Here is a 21,812-nt window from a genome sequence, read left to right on the forward strand (position 1 = left end):
AACTTTTTAACTATATTTGACTAATTTTCTAAATTTGGTCAAGCTTATATTTATGATAAAAATGCAAAATCAGTTTGTGATAAATTGATTAACTATTTTTCATTTTTTGGTTGTCCAGAAAATATTGTTACTGACAATGGTTCTGAATTTAATAATGATTTAGTAAAAGAATTTTTAAAAGCTCACTAAAATAATGTTCATTTTAGAACTAGTGGACATCATGAATCTAACTAATCTAATTCACCAATTGAAAGATTTCATTCAACTTTAATTGAACATTTAAGAATTTTAAAATCAAAAGATAAAGATAAAAGTTTAAATGAACTAATGACTTTTGCTATTATTGCATATAACAGTACTACACACACAGTTACAAAGTTTACACCCTTTGAACTTGTTTTTGGACACACAAATTCGAGAGATCCTTTAGATTTAATCTCGAATACATTTTACTCTGAATACATGAATACACAAAAAACAAAAATCAATGATATGTATAATCAAGTTGTACAAAAAACTGACGAACAAAAAGAAAAAGTTATCTCAAAAACTAATATTAAAGGTAACGAAAATTTAGAGTTTAAAGTTAATCAGAAAGTTTATAAAAAACTATCTGAAAGAAGTAAATCAAAATCTAAATTTAGTGGTCCTTACATAATTAAGGAATTACTTGAACATAATAAAGTAAAAATTGCTAACGCAAGTAAACCTTCAAAAACTGAGGTTATACATATTAAAGAACTAAAAAAGCCCCTTAGTAAAGATTCCTCGGAATAGGGTTATTACTACAATGTTACATACGACACACTAACATTCGAACATAAATCTTGAAAACCTTGATTAATTTAATGCTGAAAAAATTGATTTAAAAAAAATAATAAAAAATATCTATTGTTAGAAATATGATTATATAAACAAAATTGATTTATTTTTGGGAAGATAAGCACGGACCGCTGTCGGTCGCGCCAGTGTGATGAGACACTTCAGCACGCTCGTTTCAATGCTGTCTGTGTTTATTAAAGTTTCCTGACGTATTATTTGTGATTTATAGTTGATTAAATGTGTTGAATTGTAGTTTATCGGAAATGTTCTGTGTTTTTATTATTTAATTGCTAAAATCAGAAGTGGGATAGAGCTTACACCACAATAAGCTTTTGAGTGGCATGGTGAAACGTAGAGTATGCATTGGAATAAGATAAGTACAAGTTTCTAATTAGGTTTACAAATTGAAAGTATTGGTTGATGTTTGTCGCTCTGGAAAAGTACGAAAAGTTAATAGTTCAGTTAATCAGTTGAGTATAATAAAGTAAATTTTAAAAAAAATGAGTCACAGCGTCATGTCGCAAAACTCAGAAGCATTGCCCCATTTAGATTGAGCATTGCAGTGTTTATATTAAGCAGTTGGAACATTTTACAGTTTTAGAGCCTAAACAGATAGCCTGTATAAAGTTAGGGAGGGAAATATTACAGTGATTGTTATTAAAACAAGTATTTTCTGCATTATTTCATAGCGATTTAAGTTTAATTAAGTTTTTATGGTCTGAAATTGTCTGAATAAGTTTTAATGATCTGTTTATTACTGGTAAATACATTGGTGCAGAATGGTTGGTTTAAAATATTAGCCACACCGTTTTAAATTTTATTTCGGAATAAGTTTTTTTAATTGCATAACAAATAGCAATACAGGAAGTTTTTGTCAAAAAATATTGTCGCGACCTAGCTGGGGGTTGTTTGCTAGGGTCGCTATACCAGGTTCTCTCTCTCAATCAAAACAACCATTGAATAAAATACACATTTATTTAACATAAAGTTCACAGTATAATACAATTTTGGGGAATGCCAAGACTTAATGGTTTAGTTAACTAAGTACTTACAGGAACATCTTCAGTCTGCGCTGTCTTCTACTAACGGACTGATAACGCGAATTACTGACTGTATAATACGACTCACATCGATGGACTAACTCACTTCCCCTGTCTTCAGCACACCATTTTATATTTTTCCGCTCGTCCCAATTATCGGCGGGTACGTGCTCAAAAATCTCCTTTGTATATTTCCAGCACCGATATTTAGTACGAGCTAGCCCTGAAACATCACGCTTACATCGACCTGATTTTAATTGTTTAATTAACAATGTTTATAAGAACATATTCAGGTCAACGTATACGCGAACGATTCCCTTGAATCTACATCAAATTGGTTTACTAGAATTATATTTTACATGATTTTTCCCAATTTGATGTAAACCCAGGTTGGCCTATATTTAAGTCTTGACATATCCCCCTGGCTTGGAGAGCTGGTCCCCAGCGATAAAAAAAAATCATGTGCTATTAAGCTTAATTAAGATTTTCTTGGGACTCATCAAAATCAAAAAAAATATATATATATATATTTTTATCATTTACTCTTTAATCCCGTACAAACAAAAGGTCCTACGCGATACCACCCGTACTGAAAATATGTCTCCTGGCATCCTGGTGCATTGCGTCCGTTTCAACAATACCATAAGCTTCAAGCTTTAACGTGCCTTAACCCTAGCTCATATCAGTTAAGTAATGCACACGCCAGCACTGCCTTTGCCTTTGTTTGACTGGTTGCCTTCTTATTCATTGTATACATCTGTTCGTCCGTGCGCTTGGTTTCAATGTCAAACGGGCGACGGCCTTTTAAAATTGCTGGGATCGGCGGAATACTGGACAATTATTTTTTCTTTTCTTCGTTAGTGTACTGTTTTCATTCGAGCCAAACAAAATTTACTTGTTAATATTTCTTGGTTTTCTGGCTTCTCTGCGGTATTATGGGTTCAGTGGCTTGTTACTTCAACCAACCAAATTAGTTTTTTCTCCAGGCTGGTTATTGCTTCCATATCCGTATCCAAAATTTCCATACATCTCCAATCCATTAGAATTCGAGGCAAAAAGGCGAGCGGCGTGTTTAACATTTACTCAACTGAACAGAGCTTGTGATGCTGGAAAGTTTCATCTTACTGGTGTGGTTGGTACGTGTTTCCAGACAGCAACTCATTTCTTCCTCCGACTTCTTAGTGTTGATTGTGGTATCGGCAGGTGTGATACAAAGATTCATGAAGGATTAAAGAGTAAGTACTATATTTTATTCATATCTCTAATATCTAAAACAGAATAACAATTACGTTAATAAAACTATTCTTCTTAGTTACCTGTGAAATATCTACAGTTTATTTTATCTTAAATATTTTTCGAAAATGCATTTGCTTAAAAAAAATTAAAAATTGATAGTTTTAATTATTTGCTTAGGTTCCTTATATTTATATAAAAAATAAAGATTTAAAATATGACTTTACTTATTACTATTTAATTAGTCGAGCTAAGCACTTTGTATTATTATTTATATTTAAAAATAGCCTCCAACTATTTGTACTTCAGCAAAAATAGAAACGTAAGTATTTATTATAACGTTTACATTTTCTTTTGATTTAGGACGAAGGAAAAAAAAATATATATGGCGAAATTCATCACATTCTTTCTTGAGAAACAAAAATCGTTACGTATCTTTTTAATTCTGCCTACTACATTACATGTCCTTTATGTCCTAAGTGGTGAAAGATTGTTTGGGAAAAGTCGCGTGGCTTCTAATAACATGTTTTGTCAACATGGAAACATATACAATAAACAGACTGCAGAAAACAACACAGCACAAACAGAACAACATACATACATATTGACCAAACTATCGCCAGTTTATTTTTCTTTTTTATTACTAACATAAATTATAAATAATATTGTTCCTGACTCGGGAAAAAAAATAATCAAATTCAACTAGTACCTCTAAAACAATCACGGCTTTTTAAAAAAATAATGGACATCCTAGGCCAAAATAGTCACGTGACGTTGATACTAGGAATAAAAATAACAACAAATCAACTAACAAAATATCATCCGAGCAGTTCTTTAAGACCAACATAGCTACACAATATTTCCCCAGGAGCTGTAAATGTAGTAGGTTTGAGTATACTTTACCTCAGCTTACCTTGAAAGTATTTTTTTCCTTCCTTTTTTTTTATCCTTATTTTTGCTCAATGTTAGGAAATAAATGTCACCTAAAAATACTCAAAAATAAATTAGTTTCTGCCAGTCTAAGATAAGTCTAAGAAATAAGTCTTACAACTAAAAGTTAAAAAAATAAATACTAAGTTAATTAAATAGTCTTTATCAGGTCCTTTATACAATCATGCGTTTCTTGATTCTAATTTCAACTCTAAATATGACTCATAAGCATCGAGTCCAGGGAGGGTGGCTAGGTGGATAATGATATCCTTCGCCATCTTGGCGTTTGGCCTTTGGTCATCATATCCAGTGACCTAGCTGGGGGTTGTTTGCTAGGGTCGCTATACCAGGTTCTCTCTCTCAATCAAAACAACCATTGAATAAAATACACATTTATTTAACATAAAGTTCACAGTATAATACAATTTTGGGGAATGCCAAGACTTAATGGTTTAGTTAACTAAGTACTTACAGGAACATCTTCAGTCTGCGCTGTCTTCTACTAACGGACTGATAACGCGAATTACTGACTGTATAATACGACTCACATCGATGGACTAACTAACTCCCCTGTCTTTAGCACACTATCTTATATTTTTCCGCTCGTCCCAATTATCGGCGGGTACGTGCTCAAAAATCTCCCTTGTATATTTCCAGCACCGATATTTAGTACGAGCTAGCCCTGAAACATCATGCTTACATCGACCTGATTTTAATTGTTTAATTAACAATGTTTATTATAAGAACATATTCAGGTCAACGTATACGCGAACGATTCCCTTGAATCTACATCAAATTGGTTTACTAGAATTATATTTTACATGATTTTTCCCAATTTGATGTAAACCCAGGTTGGCCTATATTTAAGTCTTGACAATATATTGATCGGTATTTATTCAGGCGAAGTGATAAATATTGTTGCTTTTGGTTGCAAGGCTGCTGTTGTTTTTTTACTTATTTCTTGCAGGTTAAAATAGTCTTGTTTTGTTGTTTTGGCTAAATTAGTCATGTCATACATGCGATATTTTGTTATTGGATCATTCTCAGCAAGCGTTATGTTTTTATTTTATTAAAATATTAGGAAAATTAAACATTCTAACTGAACTTATTAATTATTACTCGTAAATAGTAATATTATTCAGTTGCATTTGTTATGTTTGTTTCTATTTTTCTCAATTTGTTTTATTCAAAATGCAAAAAATTGAGTTTAAAAAAAAGAGTTTATTTTATCTGTGGTTTTATGCAGGGGATTTCAACTAACTAATTTTAAAACGCAAATTATTAATAGATGAGATGTATTACTGAGATGGCACTTATTTTTTGTATATGGGTTGAACTAGTTTTGTTTATTAGTCATTGTCTACTTAAGTTTTGGTATGTATTGCAGAAATATAAAAAAAAATGATGATAAAAATATTAATTATAATTAGTTTATGTAGATATCAGAATACGAATGGCACGTGTTATAAATGATTGTGTTGAAAGCATGGACGCTTTGCACTGTGAGTAATGTGTGAGTGTGTGAGTGCTGTTAGTAATGTAATAATTTAGTAATGTTTTAGTAATATTTAGGTGTTGAAAGCATGGACGCTTTGCACTGTTGTAGAGTGTTGAAAGCATGGACGCTTTGCACTGTTGTAGCGTGTTGAAAGCATTGACGCTTTGCACTGTGGTAGAGTGTTGAAAGCATGGACGCTTTGCACTGTGGTAGAGTATTGAAAGCATGGACGCTTTGCACTGTGGTAGAGTGTTGAAAGCATGGACGCTTTGCACTGTGAGTAATGTGTGAGTGTGTGAGTGCTGTTAGTAATGTAATATTTTAGTAATGTTTTAGTAATATTTAGGTGTTGAAAGCATGGACGCTTTGCACTGTTTTAGAGTGTTGAAAGCATGGACGCTTTGCACTGTTGTAGAGTGTTGAAAGCATGGACGCTTTGCACTGTGGTAGAGTGTTGAAAGCATGGACGCTTTGCACTGTGGTAGAGTATTGAAAGCATGGACGCTTTGCACTGTGGTAGAGTGTTGAAAGCATGGACGCTTTGCACTGTTGTAGAGTGTTGAAAGCATGGACGCTTTGCACTGATGTAGTATTTGAGTGTTGAAAGCATGGACGCTTTGCACTGTGGTAGTATTTGAGTGTTGAAAGCATTGACGCTTTGCACTGTGGTAGAGTGTTGAAAGCATGGACGCTTTGCTCTGTTGTAGAGTGTTGAAAGCATGGACGCTTTGCACTGTTGTAGCGTGTTGAAAGCATAGACGCTTTGCACTGTTTTAGAGTGTTGAAAGCATGGACGCTTTGCACTGTTTTAGAGTGTTGAAAGCATGGACGCTTTGCACTGTTGTAGAGTGTTGAAAGCATGGACGCTTTGCACTGTTGTAGAGTGTTGAAAGCATGGACGCTTTGCACTGTGGTGGAGTGTTGAAAGCATGGACGCTTTGCACTGATGTAGTATTTGAGTGTTGAAAGCATGGACGCTTTGCACTGTGGTAGTATTTGAGTGTTGAAAGCATGGACGCTTTGCACTGTGGTAGAGTGTTGAAAGCATGGACGCTTTGCACTGTTGTAGAGTGTTGAAAGCATGGTCGCTTTGCACTGATGTAGTATTTGAGTGTTGAAAGCATGGACGCTTTGCACTGTGGTAGTATTTGAGTGTTGAAAGCATTGACGCTTTGCACTGTGGTAGAGTGTTGAAAGCATGAACGGTTTGCACTGTTGTAGAGTGTTGAAAGCATGAACGCTTTGCACTGTGGTAGAGTGTTGAAAGCATGGACGCTGTGCACTGTTGTAGAGTGTTGAAAGCATGGCCGCTTTGCACTGTTGTAGAGTGTTGAAAGCATGGACGCTTTGCACTGATGTAGGATTTGAGTGTTGAAAGCATGGACGCTTTGCACTGTGATAGTATTTGAGTGTTGAAAGCATTGACGCTTTGCACTGTGGTAGAGTGTTGAAAGCATGGACGCTTTGCACTGTGGTAGAGTGTTGAAAGCATGGACCCTTTGCACTGTGGTAGAGTGTTGAAAGCATGGAGGCTTTGCACTGTTGTAGAGTGTTGAAAGCATGGACGCTTTGCACTGATGTAGTATTTGGGTGTTGAAAGCATGGACGCTTTGCACTGTGGTAGTATTTGAGTGTTGAAAGCATGGACGCTTTGCACTGTTGTTATATTTGACTGTTGAAAGAATGGACGCTTTGCACTGTTGTTTAAATGTTGAAGTAACAGGTAACATATAAGTATGTAACATATAAGATTGAAAAAAAAATATTTCTGAGAATGTAATAAATGAGTATTGAAAGTCTGGAAGGTTATGAGTAAATTGATTAGCTAATAGAGTAGTAGCTGGATTCGTTATAAAGAAACCTCTTTAATTAAGATACCAATTCCTATAAGAACAACTGACTACTCAGAATATCACTTTTGGTGGATAGCAATGAAGTATTCCTTCCTGATATTCAACAGCCGATTCCGAATAGAATGACTTCGAGAGCGAAGTCCGTGTCAGAATTGGCCGTGTTAGAAATATGATTATATAAATAAAATTGATTTATTTTTGGGAAGATAAGCACGGACCGCTGTCGGTCGCGCCAGTGTGATGAGACACTTCAACACGCTCGTTTCAATGCTGTCTGTGTTTATTAAAGTTTCCTGACGTATTATTTGTGATTTATAGTTGATTAAATGTGTTGAATTGTAGTTTATCGGGAAGGTTCTGTGTTTTTATTATTTAATTGCTAAAACTTTGCATTTTACTTAATCGATAATTAATAAATACGTAAATATCAAATTTTTAAATAATCAAACCAATGATGACTTATTATATGATCATTTATTGCCTGAATGCAATTAAAAAACAAACATTTATATCAAGAAAAAACTACCCTTTAAACATACAAAAGAAAATATGTTAAATATTAAAAATTGTGTTAGAAATTAAGAACTATATGAAAAACCAACATGTATTTTACTATTGAGTTACCCCTCGTAATTCACATTCCATATTAACTGAATGTATTGTTTTATTTATCTGCTTTAAGAGATAATAAATATCAAATAACGACATCTACTTTAATTAATTAATGACTATCTTTGTTACTACTGTAAAAAAAAATATATGTATAATAATATTATTGCTTCGTAAAATTTAAATGTGAATAAATTTTTGTAACTTTGTTGTAAATTAACATTTATAAAAATATTAATTTTGACATTCTATATTTTAATAAAAATAAATAAATAAATACGTTTTAATAATAAATTGTATAATTGTTATATAATATTAATATTGTCATAAAATATAATTATTGATTTTTATATAAATTATTATATAATGAATTTTTGCTAATAATAAACATTCAAGTAAATTAAATATTGTAATAAATGAATTTAATGAATTTATTACATAAAGTTATATACAAATTTTATGACGTCATTTTAACTAATGAATTTACCTAATATTGTTTTAAAATGTAACGAAACGGTTTGTTTTACCTATTTATGACAATGTAAAATTGTTCAATTTAAATAATATTCATTTAAATAAAATCGATGATTTGCAAAAACAAATCAATACTCAAAAAGAAAATAATGATTTATTTCTTAAACCAATACATTTTAATACTATAAGTATTTGGGCAATTTTACTATATATAATCCTTTTTGCTATATATAATCCGTAAAAGTTATTTATGGCCAAAAATAAGTAATTATTTTATTAAAAATAAGAAAAATCAAAATATTCATTTAAATAATGAAAATACTATATAAGGCCATAAAAACTTTAAAAAGTTTATATGGCCATCTTAGGGTGGAGGAGTTACATCCTGTACATTAGGTTTAGTACACATAATGTACTTGTACTGTAATTATTGTAACGTTATAAATATGACTCAAACAGTACATTAGTTTGAGTCCAATGTAGATCTTACAGCTGTTAACTTCGGTTTTTATTAAATAAAACATTTTTTAAAAACAACTTGTCTCGAGTTTCTCATTTAACTGAATATTATTCTAACTTTTACACACCAAACAATTCTAAAAAAACCTTTCTTTATACAACTTTAAACCGTACTAGCTTATGATAAATATTAACACCACAGGATCGGGCTAAGCCTTAGGCAGATTTCTGAAATATAATATATATTTCCTTCGGCCGCACAGCCGCTTACCCGACCCCTGAGAGCGACCCGAACAGTACAGCGTAATAGACTCTTAAATAAACTTATAAAATGATGCGATTAACACCAAACCTCTGATCAACAAAGAGATAACTAGAGAAACAAAATTAAAATGTTCAAAATCAGATAATTATTTTATGCATAATTAATAAAAATAATAATATTATCACATTATGTAAAATTATTAAAAATATTACTGTTTTAACTTACATCGACATGTACTCCTTCCACTTTATACGAATTAGCAGGCGGTGATGCTTTTGGCACAAATCGGTAGAATTCCTCGTGTTCCTTGTACCATTTCACCGAATACAGTGTATCATTTCCCAAGTCGTAATCACACTGCAATTGAGCAACCTCACCGGGTACTCTGTACTGCGGTACGTTCACTCGAACCCATTTTAATCCACCTGCAGCTGATGTTACAGCTGAAAGTCAAAGAAATTATAATTAGTTTGATATTCAATGATTGCATTCAATTATTAATATCACAAATATAACGTAATATAGGCAACATCGCCCACACACATACAGCAAGAATTACATGATCGGTTTATTTTGATACAAACGATCTGATATCAGTAGCTCTTTCAAAATAAATATTTTGATCAAAAATTGCGTGTTGGTAAAAAATAATGTACATTAATATATTATTTTATATAAACATTTTTCTATTACATTTAAATATGTATATCAATATATTCAATTACTTAAAAATTGAATATAATTGAAAATAATTCGAAATACCCATATAGAATTTTTTGGAGAGACGAAACCGCCACATAGTTACAGACATTTTTTATTAAAAATTGTAAAACTTGGAAAATAAGTTCCTTATAATAATGTTTTTATTTATTCACTATTCTAATAAAGAATATGCATTCCTTCGGAAACTCTCTATTTCTTTATCTAGTAATAAAACACTCTATTTGAAAGTCGATTAGAGAAAATAGTATGATTCATTGGCAAGCGATGTAAATATTTGTGATAGGTAAAATTGTGATGTAAGAGGAGGCTTAGCTTGCCCGCGGCGGGTCAGTAGTAGACGGGCCGGCCGGCAATAGTGTTGTGTTTTGTCACAGAGCTGACATTTGGGCGTTGCGAGTCTTTTGACAAAAGTTGCAAATCGACTGTAAGGCAACGGGTCGTTTGACCATTGAGAAGAAAACCTCTTGTGACGTCTTGCCTTCGAGGTTGGTCTTGAGACTTTGAGGTCTCCCTTGTGTTCTCGATTGACACGATGCGGCGTTGGGTAGTGAGGTACCCCAATTAGCCTATTCGCTTGGGATGTGAATCTGTTTAGCGGCAGATTTGCGTCCGGGGAAAGCCCCTATACTATTTCAAGTGACACTAGCTAGTTGTTGAAGATTATTAACCCAATATTATTAGAATTAGATGGAAGATATGGAATGGGATATATTGAATAGAATGTCAGTGATGTCAGTGGTTAGGAGGCGGAGTATCCCCGGGTGAGTTTTACTATTTAACTATCAATTTTATCCAGATCAGTAAATGTTTGTTTTGTTATTTTCATAATGAAAGAGTGCTTGCCAATGACCAACTAAATGGATATTAGAGGTGAATTTGTATTGTGCGACCTAGTTGAGTAAGCCCCAGAATTAAGCGATTTTACAAAATTCTATTAATTCTAAATTTTTAAAATACATTAAATAATGGAAAATTAAAAACATCCATGCATAGTATAGTAACATTACAGAAATAATAAAATGTATTTATAGATATTAATAAAATATTTATTAATTTTGTTTTATTAAAATTTACTACATTTAATATAAGTCACTCTTTAATAACCAAGTTGGCATAAAAACATTTCCATTTTCGTGCAATTTGAATACATGTTTATTTGGAAATCGCACGATATTTTAAAATAATAAAATTTAATTTAATTTATTCTCCTATACGAAATTCATTAATTTAATTTGTATAAATCTATTAAATATAAATTGCTTTTCATTAATTGTATGCATTATTCAAAACTTAGTTATATATTACAGTAAAGCTCCAAAGATTACCAGGCCACTCCAATATTATATTTACTTATGTTTAATGCATTTAATATTAAATCCTTAAAGCAAAATTATTAAATAATTTTATTCATAATTATTTTTTTACAATAATCGTAAATTGCATCATATATTTTTATAATAATTGAAAGATTAGTGTATAGAAATATTTGATATTATATCTATCGGTAGTATCTACAGGGTAATGAAAAGATCCGGTTTTCACATCACTATACTACTTTTTTATGAAACTAAAGATACTACACACAGATTTGTTCTAGCCCCTTGGTTTCTGAAATAAAGGGCGAATTTTTAAAAAAATAAGAAGTATAGGAAAACAATAGACATAATATCCTTCAAAACACAAAATACATTTAGGTCCATTTTAACCCGCACTGAACTAATGAACACTGGATCACAAACAAAAAATGTAATATACAAAATACCATCTGAATGTGATAAATTTTATATTGGTGAAACATCTAGACCCTTAAATGTTCGAATTAAAAAAAACATAAAGATTATTATAAATATACATAAAGGGCGATGTTCACAAATCTAAGATTTGTCGGCATTCATGAGACACAAGGCACAGAGTAGATTTTAACAACCAAAAAATTATTATGAAATAAGCGATAGCCCCTGAACGAAAAATAAAAGAGGCTTTTTAATACAGTCTAATAAAAATAAATGTATTGCTCGGGCATCTCTAAAGGTTAGTAATGTATGACTATCGCTTCTTTAATTTTAATGAACATAAGTAAAAATTAAAAAGAAATTAAAAAATATTGCATACAGAAAGTTTGAGGCTTTTTGGTTTTACCTCATTAAGTAATTAATGTTCTCAGGTGGTAAGTGTTAATTAAACTTAAAAAATCTAAAGTGTTCTTGAATAGTTGTATTTAAATATTTTAAATAGTTTTTTCTTAGTTCTTTGTGTTTTTTGCTTCCGACGATGGGAAGAGATATACTTCCCGAAACGTTAAGCATTTTTTGCCTGTTAGGCAAATTTGTTTAGTAGTAAATTACTAATGAGAAGCTAGTCTCCGTTGGATTAACGCAGCAGTCAGTGTTTACAAAAAATAATTATTTTATTTGTAGATTTTCTTAGAATAGTTAAGTACAAGTTTCTTACAATTGTTAAGCATGGTACAAAGAATACAAGGTATGATATTGCGCAGGTTGGTCGCTACGTCACAGGTGATAACAGGCGCTATTGGTCAGCACGCTCCGCGCGCCAGTTCAAATCGTCAAGATATTCTTATAAACCTGTTTTTTTGTTTATATACCGTCATTGAATTATCGCTAAGCAAGTTACTATGGAGCAGTGCGTAAGGAGTCGGGTTAGAAAGCAAGAGACCGGAGTTCGAAACTCGGCCGGGACATAACTTTTTTTTTTAAATACTGTTGTATTCTATAGTTTATTTTTGTAGTATAAAAAAAAGAACTATTTATTCTGTCATTTTTTAATCTCCGTTATTAATATAAATTGATTGTTGGTACAATACCTCATTTAATATAAAATAATATTCTACTTTTTGAAATGTATCGGGCCCTAATTGTACCTAAAAGTAATATATTTTTAGTGATATACCATATTGTAAACTATTTAATATTTCAGTCACTTAAAAAGCTAATTTGCATTGAATAATTGTCTACCATTAAAGGAAATTTGAGCTATAATATAATCCTCGATGGGCATATTCTGGGTATGCAAATACTTCCTCTAAATTTTGGGTGTCGTTCAACCAATTTATTCTCAAAACCTGAAACATCTACATATAAAAAGAAGCACAGGTCACTAATTATAATAAACTTCACCCTTGGAATTACTTCTATCACAATTACAATACGTTCATCTGCATTGGCATTTTCTACTTTTCGATGGGAAACAATAAACTTCCCAACATTTTTTAAATGATGTAATAATTCCTCTTGTGGTTACTTTTCCATAGATAACCTCATCTCTGTCCTCATGTGAATTCAGAGGCAATGAACATGAAAATTATTTACCATAAACTAAAAACCTAATAAACAATTTTATACCGAATATAGAAATAAATTTAGTATTCTTACCTAAGGCTATTATCGACCAAATCCATGTTAATAGGTAATTATTATTTTTAAATATATTTTTGGAACTGCTGCTTTTAGTAATTATTAAATGAAATGAACTAAAAAGTCTTAAAAATAAACAATTCTTAACCATAACCCCAAAAAATGCAGATCTCCTGTCAACTTTCTTTATTTTTTATTTATTCATTATTTTAATAGTGACGTCACAGGTGGTATGCGCGAACTGAACGAAATTGGAGCCGCTATCGATCATACCTTGTATTCTTTGTACCATGATTGTTAAGTACAAGTAGTGAACTACCCATTAGACTTTTTTGAAGAGATGAATCTGCCACAGACGTGTAGACATTTTTTTAAATTAGGTAATCAAATCAACCAAATAATATATTCGACGTTAAATTTTGGTTATCGACTATTCCACATTAGGTAATGTGTGAAGAATTAGTGCACATGTGCCTCAAAAATATCAGTAACTCTAAAAGCTGCACAGTTCTTTTTTGGTGAAATTTATTAAGAAAACATGACAGAAAACAAAATTATCTGAATAAGGGTGGCTGCAACGATGTCCCGTAATCCTGTTGTTCAAACATACACTTTATACCGGGTACGGCTCATAAGTGGCTCACCCCTATAACTTTTTTATTTTTTTAAACGAGATTTGGTATGTTAGTATATGACATAAATTAGGATTGATTGACGTATTCAATTGTTTTCGGTCACTTCCGGTTTCACCGGAAATGACTACAACTCTTGATTTTTAAATGGAACCCCCGGTATTTTTTTACTTTATTCGATAGAAAATGTCACTGTGAATAGAATGATATATCATACGTCAACTTTTGACATTTTCGTATATGGTTTATTTGAAATTATAACTTGCGGTTCGTAACGAAAATTTTACTTGAAATACCAAGTGTGAGGTATCAAATTATTCGTAAGAAAAATTCTTTTTCCAAATTTGTTAATGAACCACCCTCGTTCCATTTCAAAAAAATTGAGATATGATTAAAAATACGATTTGAGCATTTTCTAACTGGCCAGGACAAGACACAAAAACATTAGACGATCAAATATATTTTTCCAAGGCTCCTTGATGAAGAATTAGTGTTTTTAACATAGCCATGGTACTCTAGATTGAATTTTTAAATACATTTTTTTATTAAGCGAGAATGTCAAAAGTTGACGTATGATATGTCATTCTATTCAGAAAGTAATTTTCTATCGAATAAAGTAAAAAAATACGGTGGATGCCATTTAAATATTTATTTAATTCTGTTTTTAGTATTTGTTCTTATAGCGGAAACATAGATACATTATCTGTAAAAATATGGAGAAATCTGTATATAGCTTCTTCAATTTCATAAAAAAGTAGCACAGTGATGTAAAAACCTCATCTTTGTATCTCTACTCATGTACGATAATCCCTATAAAACACATGGACATGGGACACCCTGTATAGTATCCAAATAAAACTAGTTTATTGATTGAGTTAGCTAGGAATGATATTAAATGCTTTTAATGAACTAGTTAAAAAGTTAAAGTTAGAAAGAATAAAGAAGAAATATACGAAATAAATATTAGAAGAATTATAAAACAAATCTCTATAAGTTTTACTTCATGGTTATCAGGACCAGTAGTCAGAGTGTTAACCCTTAAGGATTTTATGAGATTTATTATCATAAGTTAGTAGAAATGCTGGCTAACTAGGCTTCCTCACTCTGTCATCGTTATAGTTCCGTAATAGAGTTTAGAGTCATTACTACAGTATTATACCGTTTATTGCCGCTTTGTTCATTTGGACTAAATTTCGTTAATTAATTATTTAGGAGGCAGCATTGGCATTATTGTTAGGATCGTTTATAGGGGATTTTAAAGCAGCAATAATACTTTGCATTGTATGGTTTTATACTTTACAAACTTAGAATATATTGTGTGTTTGGTTATAATGTTCGTCTAATTAAAGAGAAAAGCTTCAAAAATATTGTTCACAAAGTGCACTATAATTATTATCTATTTTTATTTTATACTAATTTTTATATTTAAATTTAATATTAGTAGTAGCATTATATTTTTATGGTTGACAGATACATTTTATAGCTTATACATTTATTTTAATGATATAAAAGAAATAAAAATGTATTTTAAATATTTATTTGTAGTTCTTATTTTGTTAATATGTTGAAAATTTTGAATTGTTGATTATTAAATATATGTAGTATAAATGAATTGTTACTAAATAGCGGTTACTAGTATAATTGTTAGAATATAAATAGTAATAAATTAAATTTAAGTAATCATTAAAAGAAGGATACCATTAAACCATTGTTAAAATAAATATATTGTCCAATTTATGATTTAAATACTGAATACCTGACTAAATAAATACAAAAATAAATTAAATAATGTTAAAACTTAAAGGGACCTTTGTGTAATTTAATTATGTAAAAATTAATTAAACACCGAGTAATACTCACTGCATAATTATCTTTAAGAGTAACTTCGATCTAAAATATTTGTAAATAGAATATTTCAAACCATCCAAAACCGGCCCTTGAAAAGTCTACCATTTAATGATAACCGTCAGATACCGTATAATAATTAGAGACTCCACTTCACTAATTACCGTTGAATTTGCTGTTTCAATTTGCCAGATAATTTAAATTATGTAGTAATATGGCATATCTAATTATTACCGTGTTCCCTAATTAATGTTCGTTTCAATCAATATTTTAAATTTGATTAAAATACATTACGCATCTAATTGCTTAAAATACTTCGTTTTATACAGTTCAAAACTTATTAAAAAAACATAAAATAATTACAAATATAAGCTTCTTTGACAGATTATTTAAAGCTTAGTTAGAGTTCAATACAGTTAATATAAACAGTTCTAAAGTTCTATATATTTAATAAGATTTGTTGGTTATATATTGTTATACCGTACTGGCAACTGTTACTCTTGGGTCGGTATATATATGCGTGGAAGTAAATCGCATAGGGATCTTACTAAGTCGGAGTGAGAGAAATGCGACGCGAGTGCTGTTGCGGCGTTGCCGGTACGCCTTTCCCTATCAAGTCAAGTAAAATCACGATTGCAAACCGCTTATTTTTAAAAAACTTTTTTCGAAAAGATAACTAGATAAAATCATTAGAAAAGTTTCCGAGAACATCTGAAATGGAATTATAAGGATATCTTTAAGGTGTCATTTTTTTATAACGAGAAAACGTCAATAATCGCGATAATTTAAAAACTCAACTTTTTAACACATAACACGACATAACTCAAGAAACACTTGAGATATTGAAACTTTTTTATTTTGAAGATAGGATCTTTTACAATATGTTTACATAAGTAAATATTGACAAGGTTGTTTAATCTATTTACTTTTAGAGCATAGCAATTTTCAGCAGTCGTGTAATTTTTTTATTGATATAGATTTTCACTTACTGTCTGCGAAGAAAATACAGCAGAAATATTAAGAAAGTTTTTGAAAAAACTACAATCAATTATTTCTAATAGATTTTGAGATGTCGATTGTTGAATTCAGAGTTCTAATAGCCCGGCCACTGTCCAAAACCAACTCAATTCCACTTACTTTTACCAAAATTGCAAGTGTTTCTAGCTTGCACTTAAAAATTTTCAAGCTATAGGGAAAATTAAAACGACTCGTTAATAAATAAACAAATAAAGTATCACGAGACGTAATTAAATCGTGAAGCTGAACGCATGATGTACACCTTTCCCTAGAACTTTAAGTACTGACAGAGGTACTGATTGGGTCGACCGGTCAACTGCGACAAATCTGCTATATCACACATATCTTTCACGTCTCTAGCAATGTGCACAGTTTCTCGATTCATTTCATACGTTTGGCAACGTCTTTACTGTTCTCTCTTTGTTCAGTACACCATAAACGCATTGTACTCTTCTTACATACGGAAATCTCGACCCAAGACTAACCTTTGCCAGTCCTTAGTATATTGTTCTATATATTTAATATAGATTTGTTTGTTATACAATTTATATATTTGATTCCATAATACTGCCGTACATGATAAACATTTTCTAATACAGAACCACTTGAAAGTTATAATACTAATATACAGGGTGGTCCGAACTGTATTCCGGAAACTTTAGCAGCATATTCTGCAGGTAAAAATAAGTAAAAAAGTTCGTATAAATGTATGCCCTAAAATGATTAGTTTCGGAGATATAGGGTGTAGAAGTTTCAATTTTATTTCGATTTTTTCCAGATAATTTCTGAAGTAACGTCAATATTTGGATGAAAATTGGTATATGGGAGTTTTTTAACATGAGAAATTTGATTTTGATGTCAATATGTCTCCTACTTCTAGAGGGCGCCACCTACATATGTTTTAACTGGTTTGAAGAGAATAACTTTTCGTCTGTACCTGTATAAAACTAGTGAGTTAAAAAATATACAGTTACGACGTTTTCTACGTAAAAAATGTCTATTGAAAAAAATCGCTATGAGTAATGGTTCTCGAGATATTTGGAATCGAAATTACCAATACTTGTCATCATTGACATAAATTAAACATGTTGACTAAATAGTTATTAGACTGAAATCATAAATTTGAAATGTTTTGTGCCAAAAATTCAACAGAAACTATTTTATTATCATTTTATCGAAGAAAAATTTATGATTGGTTTAAAAAAATAAAAAGTTTCCAAATTTCTCATTTCAGTCAAATAACTATCTGTGCTTAACGTGTTTATTTTTAGTCAATAATGACATGTATTGACTATTTCCATTCTAAATATCTTGAGAACGGTTGCTTGTAGATATTTTTACCAAAAGATATTTTTTTACGTAGAAAATCACGCAAGTGTATATTTTCTTACTCAGTAGTTTATAGTCAGTGTTATTATTTATACAGGTATGGACAAAAAGGTATTATCTTCAAAACAGTTAAAACACATGTAGGTGGCGCCCCCTACAAATAGGAGTCATTGACATCAAAATCAAATTTCTCACGTCAAAAAACTCCCAGACACCAATTTTCATCCAAATATTGACGTTACTTCAGAAATTATTTGGAAAAAATTGAAATAAAAATGAAACTTCTACACCCTGTATCTCTGAAACCCAGCATTTTAGGAAATATGCTGCCGAAGTTTCCGGAATACAGTTCGGGCCACCTTGTATAATAAAACATTAACTTGTCATATTTGTCAATAGAAATATATATCTAAACTAAGAGAAATAACTAAACCTAGAACAGTTTTAAAATACTTGTTAAGACATCAGACTTGTTTTTATCTACATCTTTCTTACAACATTAGCATTATAAAAAATGTTTATACCTCTGTGGAGGATTTATCTCTTTAAAAAAGTCCAATGGCATAATATAAATATAATATTTGTGTAATTAGCATTATGCAAATAATAAGCAATATGCTTATGACTTTGTCTCTTTCAGTGCCATGATCTATACAGCCATGATCTATACTATCTAACCTCTCACATGTAATTGTGAAGTGTATCATCAGTGTTAGTCAGTACATGGGACTTGAGACTACTATTTGAGAGGTTAAAATTATAAATGAGATGGTTTGCCAGAGAAAAAAAATATAATGCAACTACAAGCAAAGGGAAGCCAATTTGCAGCCTAGACCCTTAGTTGCCTAGGATTGTGGGCTTCATCCAGAACAGGTTTTGGTCGCAGAGGAGGTTTTGTTTTTTTTACTGCTAAAACAACTTAACTACCTATCCGATATTCTTACTAGTATACAATAATCACCTTTTAATATGAAAAGAAACAAGAAAAATCGATATTAGCAAATGGCTAATACATAATAGAACAAAACTTGTTACAGATTTTTTAAATTATATTCGCGTCCAGTCCGAATGTATTATCTTGATTTTTCTATACGTAGTACCGTCCCTGCGTGCACAATTTTAAAGCTATAAGCTAAATTCCCCCCCGTTGCTAGTCTAGGTGGCGGCGCCGGCCCTGGCGCGGCGGTCGGTATTCATTCGTCTTTCGTGCACGGTGCAGTGCGGATCGCAGCTCTCCGATTTCTTCGTCGTAGATCGATGAAGCCATTTTGTTTATTCTCTACTCATTTTGGATATTACTATGTAATATACGGTGTTCTACAGCTAGGTAGAACACAAGGAACAATATGTAAGTATTGTATAATATTTATTTTTAGAGAAAAACGAAGTGGACGTAAATAACGGAATATTAGAATTAGATAAAAGAAGAAAACAATAAGAATATCATATATATCGGTCTGTTGTACTCTCAATGAGACAAAGTTCGTACGTGTAAAGAATGTCCTTCTCCTTGTGAGGGGAATTCATTTATATAAGGTTCTATATCTCGCAGTCAAGAGAATATTATAAATGCCAAAGTGTTGCATCTCCGAGTGAGTCAAATTTCGTACTTTTAGAGGATGCCCATATGAGAGAGATTCCTTTTATAAGTCAATATTGATATCCCACTATCGAGAGATAAATTACAGGTATCACAGGTAAGTATCTTATAATATTTATTTTCAGGTAATTAAATAATGGAGGGAAATAATTGAAGTGAAAGCAAATCACTAAATGTAGAAATTAGAGGCAAGGAGGAGACAATGGAAGTAGACAAAGGGAGAAAGCAATAAGAATATCGTATATATCGAACTGTTGTGCTCTCAGTGAGACAAAGTTTCCTATTTATAGAGAATGCCCTTCTCCTCGTGAGAGGGATTCCTATTGTATGAGGTTCTAAATCTCTCTATCAAGAGAATATTGTAAATACTGAAATGTTGTATCACCCAGGGAGTCAAATTTCGCATTTTTCGAGAATGGCCGTCTCGGTGTGAGGGATTCCTTTTATAAGTCATTGTTGATATCCCCTATCGAGATACTAATTACACGTATTACCGGTAAGTATCTTATAATACTTATTTTTAGGAAATTAAATAATGGATGGAAATAATTAAAGTAAAAGCAAATTTCGAAATATGGAAATTAGAGGCAAGGAGGAAACAATGGAATTAGACAAAAAAAATGAGAATAACATATATATATATATATATATATATATATATATATATATATATATATATATATATATATATATATATATCGAACTGTTGTCCTCTCCGTGAGACAAAGTTTCGTACTTACAGAGAATGCCCTTCTCTTTGTGAGAGGGATTCCTATTATATGATGTTCTAGATCTCGCAATCACCAGAGTATTATAAATGCCGAAGTTTTTTATCTCCCAGCAATGAAATAAGGTATGGAAATAATTGAAATCTTGAAATGTGAAAATTGGAGACAATGGGATAGATAATGTCATAATATGTAACAGACTTTTGTTTCCCTAGTGATTTTGTACTTTTAGAAAATGCCTATCTCTGTGTGAGAGGGATTTCTTTTTTTTATGAGATTTTAGATCTCGCTCTCAAGAGAATATTATTTATATATTTAGGTGCCAAATGTTTGTATCTCCCAGTGAGACAAAATTTCGTACTTTTAGAGAATGCCCATCTCCGTGTGGGAGGGATTTCTTTTATACGTTATCGATAGCCTTATCGAAAAATTAATTACACGTATTACATGTAAGTGTTTTAGAATATTTATTTTTAGACGAATATTGGATGGAAATAAATAGAAGTACATCCCGAAATGTGGGGATTAGAGGAAAGGAGAAAACAGAGGGATGAGGAATATTGTATAAACACGAACTGTTCTTCTCCCAGTGTTCTCTTCATAGCGAGACAAAGGTTAGTACTTTTAGAGAATCCTCTACTCCGTGTGAGAGGGATTTCTTTTTTTTTTTAGATATTCCAGATCTCGCCATCGAGATAATATTATAATAACCGAAATGTTGTTATCTCAATGATACAAAATTTTGTAATTTTAGTGAATGCCCTTCTCCGTGTGAAAGGGATTCCTTTATAAATGACGTTCTCGGTCTCGCTATCGTAGAAGTAGATTTCACAAAAGAATTTTAAGTGACAAATCTAAAAATTTTAGGCACTCAAAAAAAACGATATATTTCAACAGGAAAACTCCTCCAGACATTATATTTATAAGGCTGTACGTCAAAAAGCAGGACAGTCGCTATTTAAGTGTCACTATCTCATAACAGATCGAACACAAGCTCAGCAACTAGGAAGAGGAAAATAACCAAATCTAGCGATTTGTGCAGTTTGTTGGGGGAAGGGCAATCCAAAGAGACTACAGAACATTCGACTCTTCGATGATGATACATTCTTCTTCGGGAGAAAGAGATGATTATAATAACATTAATGTAAACTTTCACAGACTTTCAATTTTTTCTTAAATATCTCTGGATGGTTTCTCGTTGAAAGAGGCTTTTGTAAGATATGATGTGTCTAAGGTTTACTGCATTAAAATTTTACCATAAATGTTCCCTAACAGTTCTACTTTCTTATCTATAAATTCCGGAAAGAATAGACATATCAATTAAATCATACAGTGGAAATAGTTTTCTTGCAGTTTTACGTATATTAATAGATTATATAAT

At 31.3% G+C, this 21,812-nt stretch overlaps 1 protein-coding gene across 1 annotated transcript in view; it reads right to left on the minus strand.

Annotated features, from left to right (window-relative positions):
• LOC115885309 overlaps positions 1-21,812 on the minus strand; it is a 258,464-nt gene that overhangs the window by 208,661 nt on the left and 27,991 nt on the right. Inside the window, exon 2 of the mRNA XM_030904181.1 lies at positions 9,409-9,626. Within this exon, the coding sequence (XP_030760041.1) occupies positions 9,409-9,626 (218 nt within the window). The remainder of the gene's footprint in view (positions 1-9,408; positions 9,627-21,812) is intronic.

The sequence above is a fragment of the Sitophilus oryzae genome, unplaced genomic scaffold, assembly GCF_002938485.1.
Source record: "Sitophilus oryzae breed Bouriz unplaced genomic scaffold, Soryzae_2.0 scaffold_380_pilon_pilon, whole genome shotgun sequence".
NCBI lineage: Eukaryota > Metazoa > Arthropoda > Insecta > Coleoptera > Curculionidae > Sitophilus > Sitophilus oryzae.